We start from the raw sequence: 12,367 nt of genomic DNA on the forward strand, positions 1-12,367 counted from the left end.
AGGCAAGAATTTCACAGGTATGCCTAAAAACGGTCAACATATCCACAGCCATTGGGCACATAGGTTGCGACGAGCGACTACGTGCTCGGCCTGACACGAAACCCTCGTTTTATAGAGAAATATTTTCGTACACAGTGCCCTCCCCAACGTAGAAGTAAACCGAACTGCCACGCTTTGGAATGTACACTAGCAGCACAAAACACGAACACAAAGTACGCCGCCTAGCTGCATCATGGTGATGGTCGTGTAATGTTGCCAGGTCAGCCACAACCACTGGCGGAGTTGGGTTTTAATTGTCTCCACCGCCACATACAGGCAGCAGCACGTGCGTCTCCGTCTGAAGCTGCAGTCCCAGCGAACTCCAGCGCCAGCGGTAGAGGTGCCCTTTGGGTGTCGCGACACTCACTGCGGGCAGCGGATGGCTAAACGAAATATTCTCCTGTCCTCCATCGCTCTTTCGGTAGAGTCCTGCCTGAACCAGCGTTCAAGGAACCAACCGCTGACGGTGCAGCACATTACGCAGCTCTCCAGCACGCGCCTCAAAGAGCAGCGCGCTGCCATGTCGTTTAAGACCGTCCCTACCCACTAAGCGTAGCGGTTGGCCAAGTTGTACTGCAGCGGCACAGGTTAAGGACCACTAAGCCATCCGATGCTCTCCACTGCCTACAACCACGCACACACAAAGATTCCTCATTGGTTTCCATAATGATCCCCCATATGTGTCATTTGGACAGCGCAAAGCGCTGAGACGTTTGGTGAGTGGCCAAAAGCAAAGTCACACCTGCCGTTGGTGACTGGATGAGGTCATATTGATGGAAGGAGGGGGACACATGCAAGCCACTTGCTGCGTTTTCTTGTGTCTCTCTTCGCTCTCGCGGGTTTACTATGCAACCAAGCCTTTGAAATGGCTCTTTTCTCTTTCTCTCTCTCTCTCTGGCAAGATGGAATAAAAGCGTCGCTTCTCTTAGCCTGTTTTAGACGTAGAGAGCACGGTCTTCTGCAGTAATTTGCAGACGACAAATATTTTAGCGGTATCTCACCAGCAAAAACCAATCATCAAAGCGAGAAACTAGGCCGTTACCCTTTCCTCGCTACTAGATGGTGCTCATGCATATCAACATGGAGCGTCAACAAGAAATGGGAGATTAAGCCTTAGTCTTCAACTATAAGGACAATTAAGAAGTTCCCTTCTTAAAGATAGCGGGATCTGTTTTGGTTACGTTGGCGCGCGCCTCCATAATGCCTCCTACATGCAGTGACCGAATCAGCTCACCTGATAGCTTTTACTACATTTTTTCTGCGCAACGCAAGCACAGAAAGATTTAACCAGACCTTCGTCATGCAGCAGAGTGTTTACGGTGCCGACGTGATAAATGAGATCAGAGTCAAGTGAGCCGTGAAATACATAAAAACAATTTGCATGCATAATTGCATAAACAGCTGCGGGCCCAGAAATTATTTAATTCAAAACTTCACGAGCGTACGCAACACGGATAGGCACTCTTAACAGTGTCTTGAATACTTTACATGCCGTAACCGCCCGTAACTTCAACCGTAGCCCCCGTCACATAGGAGCTTTGCGGGGAGCAGAGGAACAGGATGGTTTGAGCCACGTCTTCAGGCTCGCCCAATCTGTTCAAAGGTGTCTTCTCGACAAACTTCTTCTGGCTTTCCTGCGGCAGACAAGAGCCCATCGGTGTCCTCGTTAGTGATGGCAGCACCACGTTGCAGCGGATGCCCTGCGGCCCCAGCTCCTGGGCCACCGTCTTAGTCAATGCGATGACGCCCCCCTTGGAAGCGGTGTACGACGATAACAGGGGAATGCCAGTCTTCCCCAGGATACTGGCAATGTTCACGATTACAGCATCGGCGACTTTCGACGCAGTCATGGCCCGAGCGGCGGCCCTTGTCACAAGAAAGGTGCCCTGCGAGAAATTGAAGACGAAGCTCGCACAGTTGTTGTACATCTGTAGCACTGCCTTGACACAAAAAAGAGCTGCGCACGCATCAGTATGGATGACATATCACCCCGGTAGTGGCAAGGAATTCGGCTGCTTCTTTTGGTATGTGTACCCTGAAATACGCGCATATAAACAGTCATTTGTGAAGTTTTGTATGAAAATGGGCGAAGCCGTTATGACTTCATTCTTTCTTCCTCTCCACATGCACGCCTAGAGTGAAGAAATCAGCGACAACAAATTTACTTTTTTTTTTTTTTGTGGCTTCAAGTGAAGAAGACGCTTCCAGGGACGCCACTTCGGTAGAACAAATGACACAAAAATGTAAAACAGCTGTCATAGTCATTTTCGTTATGTCAATTACCTGCGTGGCTTAAAAATAGAACGCATCTCATTATTTTCTTAGGTTTGTTCATTGTTAGCAAGGATAAAATATAACAGTCTAGAAGAATAGACGGCTGATGACAAAATAAATAACGACGGAAACTAGCACTCATAATACTCAAAATTTTCTCAGAAATGGACAGATGGCTGTACTGAGGCACTTTTCTAGCCACAAAAGTTCCCAGTGTGGAAAACTACAAAACCATGTCAGAAATACAGCAAAATATTCTGTAGTTCTGCCATAAAGTCATACATTCTTTTGCTCTATAATTAGTTTTGCTGCAGTATCTTCGTGTAGTTCTGTAGAGCTTTTAGTCTTTAACTCCACAAAATCCTGATGTTACAACAGAAATTTCTGCTGTCAGAATATTGCATGTTCGCTGTCAAGAACCACAAGGGCTATACATGAATGCGTGCTGATAAGTTGAGGGGCGTGGGAGGGAAGGGGGGGGGGGGGGGGGGGGGGGAGTTAGGCCCGTTGTGCATATTGTACATTTATTCACTCTTTTCGCTGGTAAAAAGAAAACTGGTCAGTATAAGGTCTTCATTCGATGAGAAATTTCCCGCTCAGTGATGAGGAGGGTTACCTTTGTTTCCCGCTCCCATAAATGTTCCCTTGCTATCACAATAGCTTTTGCCAGTGATTTCATACTTTTGAATAAGCTTTGTCCCGAAATATTAGGTTATAGAGTTGGTCTGCTCGTCCTTCCGATATACAATGGCAGCACGCAACCTTTTTGGGCACCAATGGTGTACGGCGGTGAACCAGGGTCTGAGGCACTGAAGGACCCGTAGTTACTTAATTCACTCGCTTAAGCGATATATTGCTTTATTTTTTATTGCCTCATAATGATTGGTTCCAAGCATAAAAATGTGCGTTGAATTCCTTGTTCTCGAGGCTGTAATTTCTACATTGTTGAAAACACTTAGCCTTAACTGCACGTCTTCCATATCTGTGTATATTGTTACGAATTTTAATTAGCTGCCTTTACTATTAAAAATGACCTGAACTACGGTTCGAAAAATATTTGTCTGAGGTCGAAAAGAATCCATGGAAAATACGCGTATGATATTTAACCAGATTAAGTACTTGCCTAAAATCACTAATGCCAAAATAAATGCACAAGGGCTAGATTACAATTGTTGGCATTTTGACTCGGGCATTATGCCCAGTTCACAATTAGAAAAGAGGGGCCTAACCCTCTGCAAGAGGGGGCCAAATATGATGTTACAAAACCGCCGTCGCATCGCACTGCTTTGTTGTGAACGAAACTCCTGTGGAGCTATACACAGATGGAAATATTTTCAACCTTATTTGTATATGCACCTCAGTCTGTTGTTCTTAGCTACGTGATTACTCCCGACAAAGAGGAACTTATTTATTTATTGTTCTTTTTTTTTTTCAGTTCTGAACGCCAATATTGGCTTGTCTGTTTCCGATCTGTACTTTTCCTGTCACACAAACCTTCAAGTTGATCCGAACGACCCGGTCGAAATCCTCATCGCTTGTGTCGACGAGAGGAGCCAAATGGACTACTCCGGCGCTATTCACAACGATGCTGACCGGCAAAGCCTGCGTTTCCTTGAGGTTGGCGAAAAGTTTATCCACGGATTCTGAGTCGGCGACATCCAGAAACGCTCCGGTGTGGGTTGCAGAACCTGTGAGAAACGCATTTAACTGAAGTTTTACTCAATATGGAGAAGAAAATGTTACTCCAGTAAGTTGTTTCGACATGTATAAGGGTGATGAAAAGCATGAATATGACAAACACTAAATAAGAGGATACACAAGTGTGCACTCATAACTGAATGCATATTTTAGAAAGAAAAGCACCCAAAAAAAACTACCAAAAAAGCATCAAGAAAAATACAAAAAATCACCGCAACATATCGGTGATACTTGAGCAGAAATATTCTAGCAGAATAGACTGCTTGCTATGCACTTGTCTTTCAGTTTTCATGTGCGGAAAGCTTGCACAGTTTTGAGAGATCTTATCACTATACCCATAGAAAACGGTGTGTCTTGAAATCTTGGTGAGCAGTCGTGTTTCACATCACAGTCTTGACAGGGTCCATGCCAGTTTTGAACAGTAACCAGTTTTCATGCACCTGTTGTGGTCATTTAAGCAGCTTCCAGTTTGGCTCACATACACGCTGATCCGAGAACGGTGCGTACATGACGTCAGCCTTGCGTGAAGCCAACTCGAACTTGTGCCGAGCACCGCATTCAAGTTATTTCCGCCATCATTTTGCGCCCTGTCTTGAATAATTGAGCAAAAGCGCGCTATTATACAGAAGAGCGCGGTCAATCTTAGCAAGAAATATTTCACTATAGTTGCGACGGATTAGCCAGTGGACAAACTCACTTTATCGCACAAAGGTGGACTTAAAATAAAAGGCCAAAAGCTCTATATATAAAAATGCCTCAGCTGACAGCTCTGGTGTATTTCTAATTTTATCTCGTCATTGGCTTCGGTGATAGCTTCTTTAAGATACCTGCGAGGCACACTTTGTGCCAGGGAATAACACAAATTCTTCACATCTAGTCTAATTGTCATGAAATCTGCTTCCTTATAGTGTCAATGTTCTGCAATTGTTTTTATCTCTTTTTTAAGCGTATACATAACCCGTTTTAATGTTGTAACCAAAGTATATGTTGTACAGACGCCAAGTCGATGGCTGTGCTCCTCAAATGCCAAGCCGGTGGCGTGAGGCTTTGTCAAGCTGTCCTTGTGGCAGCTTTTTCTTCATGCATCCTGTATCATGTACACTGTACTTGGTGCAAATAAACTTCAATTCAATTCAAACTCGCTCAACGTGTCCTGACTTTGTTTCTCCAGGGCCTCCACTAAACATGCCGATCCTTCCGCAACATTTTTCTTGTGAATCTTGACCGCACTCATCAGTGTTACCTCGAATGTTTAGATGAGCATGCCTAAATAATTGCGGATGACTACCCAATCCTAGTAAAAAAAAAATGCATGATTCTCGTGCAGATGGGAATGTGCTGAAATCGTTCGAAGAAAGGGGAATTGGTCCAACATTCACTGTCAAATTTCCAAGCGACAGTAAAAGTTTAAACTTGAGGCACCTAGCACCTTGAATTTAAGCTTTTATATCAAGCGGGGCACGTCTGTTGCATTATAAATCAAGATCAGAATACCAAACTTGGACTCCAGCCTGTCCGAGGTAGTAGCAGCGTCTTGCCTCGGCGCTTCCCTCTCGAGGTCGTGCGTACACGAAGTGAAAAGCAGCTTTGCAGTGCAAGTAATGCGGCTCCGAAGTTATGGTTGCCCAGATAAACGCCTTCTTTCTGAGTGGCAATTCTTTTTAAGCAAAATCACCCCCGCGAGGACTGTGAGGCTGAGGAGCAGGATACGCAGAAAACGAAACTAGCTGTGGTTCTGTATGTGCACAAGTTCACAAATGGCTTTTTGTTCACGGCTAAAAATTAGATTCCTTACCAGCACCCGAAAGGGCCTAGTAGGCATTTGTTTCATTGTAAAAGAAAGACCGCAAAATAAGGGTTCGTATCTTTCAACGGGGTGTACCTATAAGCAAAACTGGCAGGTGCTGCAATATGGCACTTGCGGGAACACAAGATTTCCGTGAAAAATGGTTATGGTTCAAATTTGATGAGCCCCGTCGACATTGATATGAAACACGACTGCTCACCGTGATTGCAATACACACACGCGTTGTGATGCGCACGGAGATGACGCATATTTCGTGAAACTTTAGAAGCTTTCCACACAAGAAAACTGGGATTGCGTTACCAAGCTGTCCATCCTGACGCATAACAAAGAAGCTGCGTGTCTTCCCTCATATATAACTGGGCTGTTGTGTGGGATACCTTGTATTTTTCGTTTAGTTTTTTTTTTTTTTATACCTGGGCAACGAGTTCTCTTTGATGTATTCCTTCTAACATACATTCAGTTACGAGTTAGGGCTTGCTACGTCCTTTTCGCGCTCTTCACGACACTTAGCAATGCTATTACAGCAGTTTCAAGCACTCTCCCATGCATGAGACAATCAGTCCAGTTCAGTCGTTCAGTCGTGTCCGACTCTTCGTGACCTTATGGACCATATCACGCCACGCTTTCCGGTCCCTCACTATCTTCCTAACATCACATAACTTCATCTGCAGTGCCTCGGGGATGCCATCTAACCATCGCGTTCGCTGCCTACCCCTTCTCCGGCGACCCTGACTGGCCATAGGGTTTTCTTGGCAGGAAATACTGGAGTGGGTTGCCACTCCGTAAATAAGAGCAGGGTTGGATAAAATTTAATAAACAAAAACTTCATTGTTTTTAGGTCAGGATGAAATACGTGACCATTCCTAATAATTATTGACTTACAGGCTTCTCCGTCCCTCTGTAGAGCAAGAACAATCATGTATGAGAAACCATGTGGTGAGCCGCTTTTCAAAGGTGGCGAAAGGCAAGGTGCCTGTGTGCTGTGCGATATCAGAGCATGTAAAGCATGTAAAAGAACCACCGACGGTCGAAATTTCCGGATCCTTCCATTACGGCATCTCCCATAGCCTGAGTCGCTTTGGACGTTAAACCCCATAAAGCAAACCAAAAGAAGTGATGAGCAAGCATGCTCAATTTCTTGGAAACTTTCACCCTTAATTGACTCAAAAACAAGAAAAGCATCTAGTATGTTATTATTATTATTATTATTATTATTATTATTATTATTATTATTATTATTATTATTATTATTATTATTATTATTATTATTATTATTATTATTATTATTATTATTATTATTATTATTATTATTATTATTATTATTATTATTATTATTAATGTTTTTACGTGAGGCTGAGAAATACCATATCAAAGTGCCATGTGTTGTTGCATTTCAATAAATAGAAAGAAAACAAGGCAATTTCCTTTTACACCTTTATGAGTGAAAAAAAAAAAAAAAAAACAGCGTGCTGAAATGCGGCGCACCGGCACTTTCTCCTGTACTAAATGCGTACTACAGCAAATATTACCGTTAAGAAAAAATATGCAACAGAAGGCGCGCAAGAATTAAATATTTCAAGTAAACATACAAAATTAACGTAAAGGAATAGTGAAATCAACCTAATTGCTACGTATAAAGGAGTAGCCGAGAATATATATAATGATGTCCATACGCCTTAAAATACATGGGGTGTTCAGGGTCATAACTTTTGCCCCTAAGCAAAAAATTCTCATTGCGCGCTTTTCGCACCAAAAATAAATTATGGCTAATTTGTTCGGTGAGTTATGAGTTCCTGCGTAAACTGTGTTTATGAATCTTTTCAGCAATCTGAGTTTACCAAATGTATATTTAAAAAAAAAGAATGTTTCAACAGCAGACAAGTCTAATGCAGAAATTAAAGAAAGTTACGTGTTATTCACTTTTCCGATTGTTTTATTCATTCATACTTCAGTCATTCACAATATAAACACAGAAACCGTCTTGCTGCTTATAATGCTAAATCATTCATGATCGTTCGAGTAACCTTACTTTAGGTCAGAATAAATTCAAACACCATTATTTCTATTCATCTCAAACGAAATAGGCTTTTGAGCCAACTAAACGGTTCTGCAGCAAAACTTCTCCCAGGCATCCGCAGCATTTGCGCCGGCGGTGCAAATCACGCCCTTTTGAACCTAGTACTTGCAATTGCCGCGACTAAGCTAGGCGATTCCTGGAGCCTACCTGGCAGCGACTGTGCCACCGAGTTCGCCGCATCCAGGTTGATGTCCGCTACGACCACTGTGGCGCCCTGCGATGCCAGGGCGTGACAGGTGGCCTTTCCGATGCCACTCGCTCCTCCGGTCACCAGGGCTAGCCGACCTTCCAGGGACATGCTGACCGCTGCGCTCTGCTGCCGTCACTGAACATAAAGCGCGGTGCACACACGGTCCTTTTGTATCGCTTTGCGGAGCCGTTGTGACACCTCCCGCTTCGAAGCGGATGCTACGCAATCTGGTGTCAAGGCCGTCTGATAAGCTGCCCAGCAAAGGCGTTTTCGACGGGACAAGGTACTGCGTTGCACAGAACACGGGCTAATGCCCTTTTGGTTGTGACGCCTTCTAGATCTTTTCCTTTGTAATTTTTTGCGTATGCTGTCTTCGTGAAGGGTTTCTTTACGAGATAATGCAGTCGATTGTTCAGAATATTCCCACAGAGGGCAGAGTTGCTGCTTTGCTGATATCGCTTCCATGAAATGGTACATAACGTTCTTGCGGATAATTTTCTTTTGTTTTTGTTTTTTTTTTCGGGGCGTGTGCGTACGTGTTCGACTGCGACATCTGAAGCTTGCCCTAATTATTAGATTCTAGTGCGCATTGATTGTAACGCACACCCGTTCTCAAGGTGCCATGCGTTGGATTATCGACCTCTCCAAATGTTCATGCCTAAATAAAGGAATCAATTTTCTTTCATTCTCAACGTCCATTTTTATAGCTGCCGCACTATGAAACAAACCCTCTCACTACCTGAATCACCTTTCTGGCTGTTCCTTGTTCTACTTGTAAGCCAAAATATATGCATTTTTACGCAGAGAGACACAAAAAAAAAAAGGTAGAATAGAAAGGCAGGTAGGTTAACTAAGCTATTTCCAGTAGGCTACCCTACACGGGGGGAGGGGAACAAAGGGAGAAAAGGGAAAAAAAGAACACCAAAGAAAGGAGCCTGTCACATGTCCAGAGATCTATAGTAAAAGGGGGTAGAGAGCGTACGCTTAAAGTCTTGAACTCAACCCCGAGTCCTTTAAAACTTAAGGAGCGCCTTCACTGCTTTATTTTCTGATGAAGCTGTCGTCCAAGGGCCCAGAATCTTAGTTTCTGTAATAGGGCGAGAGTCCAAGCGGCAGAGTGTAGCAGATAGGACAGCACGCTCACGCTCAAACTGAGGACAGTCACAGAGTATGTACGCACCGGTTTCAACACATCCGCACTGCCCGCACGTTGGAGAGTCTGCCACTCCGATGAGTCGCCACTCCTAGCCATAGGCGACACAACATTGTAGCATCACAGCAGGGGAGGTCGAATGGTATCTGCGGTTGAAGTAATTGGTCAAAGTGGTGCGAGCGTGATGTGAACCCTCACGGCGTAGACCATGATTGTCTAGTCACTTTTCGGGCGAGCAATCGAAGGCACCTTGCTGCGTCGGCTTTTGTCAACGGCACCTGGACAATGTTGGTTGTATCGTGAGCCGATCGAGCAGTATTGACAGCTAAGTTGTTGCCAACAATTCCGCTAGGGCCTGATAGCTACTGGTAGATGATTTCGTAACTCTCTTGTAATGCCTGGTGGTGCAGATGTCTTACCTCCGCTACAATTAAGTTACTCATGGTCAGCATGGCCTAAGACCGATTGAAGACATTGTAGGGCAAGTTTAGAATCACAGAACACAGCCCATTTTTGAGGAGTTTGTTCGGATATATACTTTACAGCAGCCCGAAGTGCGGCCAGTTCTGCTCCAGTCGAGGCAGTCTTATGCGAAATTAGATGGTAAATGTGATGGTCGACTTTGAAGTCTGTCCCGTCAGTCTTGCAAGCTTATTCCCCAATCACTCAAATCAGTTTCAGGGACATCAAACACAAGTTATGCCGACCGGCTGCCATTTGCATAACAACATCCTATTTCACAGCGTTAGCTTTTAGTTCCATCCTGTTTCGTCCCGTTGTAGACATCCGTAGCCCAGACCACGGCAGCGCGCCATGGTGCTACGCATCACGGGGTGTTTTAATGGAACTCTGTTGATTGGCGCCCTCAGCGAACCTAGCATAGCTCCAAGACGATATGCACCTTGGACGGCAGCGTTGGCGGTCATTGTTCTCGGCTCCTGGTCTGTCTTGATGCGCCACTGCATGTTCAAATGGCGAAGTCTGGAGGTTCTTCGTTATTTTGAATTAATGGCTATTTTGTGTTACTAAGAACCTCCTATATGTGCCCCCCCCCATGCGAAATTTAAAAAAAACAACAAAGTAGTATCTTCAAAACAGCCAAAAAAAAATTGAGAACTGCAGAGGACTGTTCTCATGTGACATCGGCAGCGACGTGCCTAGATTTTTGGTCCGTGGGGTGTCAGAACTACTCGGAGCCAAAATATGGGTTTTTTTCAGCATGCCTGCGAGTTTAGAAAGCCGATCTGTAAAGGAAAGTGAGTTGTCAGAAAGTGGTTTATTGAACAATTGTTGACATCCCTCACGTACGACCCACCACCGCTAAAGTCAGTGGAGTCGCTTGAGGGGCCGCGTTGTCTGCAAGACAAGGGCGACCTGTTAGCCTCAGGGATGTAAGTATTCGTGTCATTTTGTGCGAATGTATGTTTACATGATCGCCGGAGCGAAAGTTAAAGTGGCACTCCCGCTTCTGCTGTTACAGCTTGCTTCAGGTTGCTAGTCGCGCGGCTGCGCTTTTCTGAAAACTTACTATGTTAGTCTGTTTTTAGAAATTAAAGGTGGAGACGCAAACGCTGCATGCATGTAAGTGTATTGTCAAACGCCGTACAGATAAAACAAACCTTGACTTATATAAATGCCAACGTCTTGAAATGAGCTTACAGGATTTCGACTTTTTTTATATTTCTATAGAATATCACCACTATTTCGTTGCATAGTGTAACAAGCAAAACGAAGTAAAAAATGAAATGAAAATCCCACGCAATCAGCATGGTGGTGCATTTAATTACGCACGGCTGCAGGAGTTGTACTTTTATATATAGCTGACGTCATGCAGTGGTTCCGCAATAAGCTGCATTTTCCGACTTCTCAGCCCCTCTGGTATTATCGTGCCGAATTTAGAGGCAGCGATGTGATCTCTTAGCTGCTTGGCCCGGATGCCAATGTGTGCGGGAGTGGTTTGGTCGCAAAAGCCGCGAAGTTGATCCCAATCAGTGATTCGATATTGTTTGAGTGTCTCGAGAAAGCCACCAAACACCTTCCCTCTTTTGACCAAATAAACGCTTCCTATTTCTCTCTCTTTCGGTTACCCGCCCTTAACATGCGTATGAGCATGCGACTTACAAAATTGCCTATTGCATTCGTTTCCGATGTTGCCGCCTCGCCGCGATGGTCAGTGGTTAGGGCGCTCGGTTGTTGTGCCCAAGTATGCAGGATCGAATCCCGGTCATGGCAGCTGCTTTTGGATGGAGGCGAAAAGCAAGACGTTCGTGTACTGTGTGATGTCGGTACATATTAAAGAACGTCAGGTCATTCCGGATCCTCCACTGTGGCGTCTGTCATAGCCTGAGTTGCTTTTAATGAAAGATTAATGGATCGTCGCAGAAACATGAAGCCCAGCCTGAGCTAGCTATCTTCCATCTGGACATACACAACATGCGCCAGCCGCTTGCATGTGTGCATGTGATAAGTTTCGACTTGTTTGCAGCTGGCCACAGGGCCTACATAGGCGCAGTATTCTAAAGGCTTCCCCGTTTAGTTGTAGAAGCTACTGCTAGATTTCACAAAGGCGGACTTGAAATTGAAACACCACACGAATACCGAGAGGCTGCTTTCACCTTGATTCCGCAAGCATTCTGGTGGCAGACACAGCTTGTACCTTTTTTTATATCCGCGGATGCTTCGGGCTGTCCGAAATAGCTGAAGAATTGAAGAAATGCCTAAAAATCTTGCTGAAATGTCAGCTACAATATACTGATAAAGGGCACGTGTGAAAAGCGTGTCATTCTCAGAATTATAAACTGTCACGCTGCTACACTGTATGTGCATTATAACTTAGCAACATCATCTTTAAAAAATAAAACGACGCTCGCACTCGTGACAGTGGACATTCGTTATGCAATAAAAGTATACTTCGAGGCCTGGCTGCCTTGTGGCGACTCTTGCACTGTTTTAATATGTCATGGTTTTTTTTACCTCTTTTTTTTATTATTTGTAGGTTAGCAATAAAAGCGGCAGTATTCAGCGCCTGTATTCTTCATTTCTCTGTGCCTTCTGTTAGGATTTAAGTATAAAATAAGTATAAAAGTCTAAGCATAAGTATAAAATTAAGTATAAAAATCACCGTTGACA

The 12,367-nt window shown here is 44.3% G+C and overlaps 1 protein-coding gene across 1 annotated transcript; it reads right to left on the minus strand.

Annotated features, from left to right (window-relative positions):
- Window positions 1-1,441: 1,441 nt before the first annotated feature.
- On the minus strand, window positions 1,442-8,333 carry LOC146197915 ((3R)-3-hydroxyacyl-CoA dehydrogenase-like). The gene is made up of 3 exons (XM_084593189.1): window positions 8,043-8,333; window positions 3,808-4,001; window positions 1,442-1,925 (listed from the first exon to the last, which is right to left on the minus strand). Exons 1-3 carry the CDS (start codon window positions 8,191-8,193, stop codon window positions 1,524-1,526), a joined length of 747 nt encoding a protein of 248 aa, XP_084449315.1. The 5' UTR covers window positions 8,194-8,333; the 3' UTR covers window positions 1,442-1,523.
- Between the last annotated feature and the right edge of the window lie 4,034 nt (window positions 8,334-12,367).

The sequence above is a fragment of the Amblyomma maculatum genome, chromosome 2 (assembly GCF_055883805.1).
Source record: "Amblyomma maculatum isolate TAMU_Amacu chromosome 2, ASM5588380v1, whole genome shotgun sequence".
In the NCBI taxonomy this organism is placed as follows: domain Eukaryota; kingdom Metazoa; phylum Arthropoda; class Arachnida; order Ixodida; family Ixodidae; genus Amblyomma; species Amblyomma maculatum.

Coding starts and splice junctions, on each gene's coding strand:
- LOC146197915 (XM_084593189.1), bottom strand. CDS start 8,193: ATGTCCCTGGAAGGTCGGCTAGCCCTGGTGACCGGAGGAGCGAGTGGC. Junction 4,002..8,042: donor GGTGGCACAGTCGCTGCCAG/GTAGGCTCCAGG, acceptor CGTTTCTCACAG/GTTCTGCAACCCACACCGGA. Junction 1,926..3,807: donor TCGTTCGGATCAACTTGAAG/GTTTGTGTGACA, acceptor AATTTCTCGCAG/GGCACCTTTCTTGTGACAAG.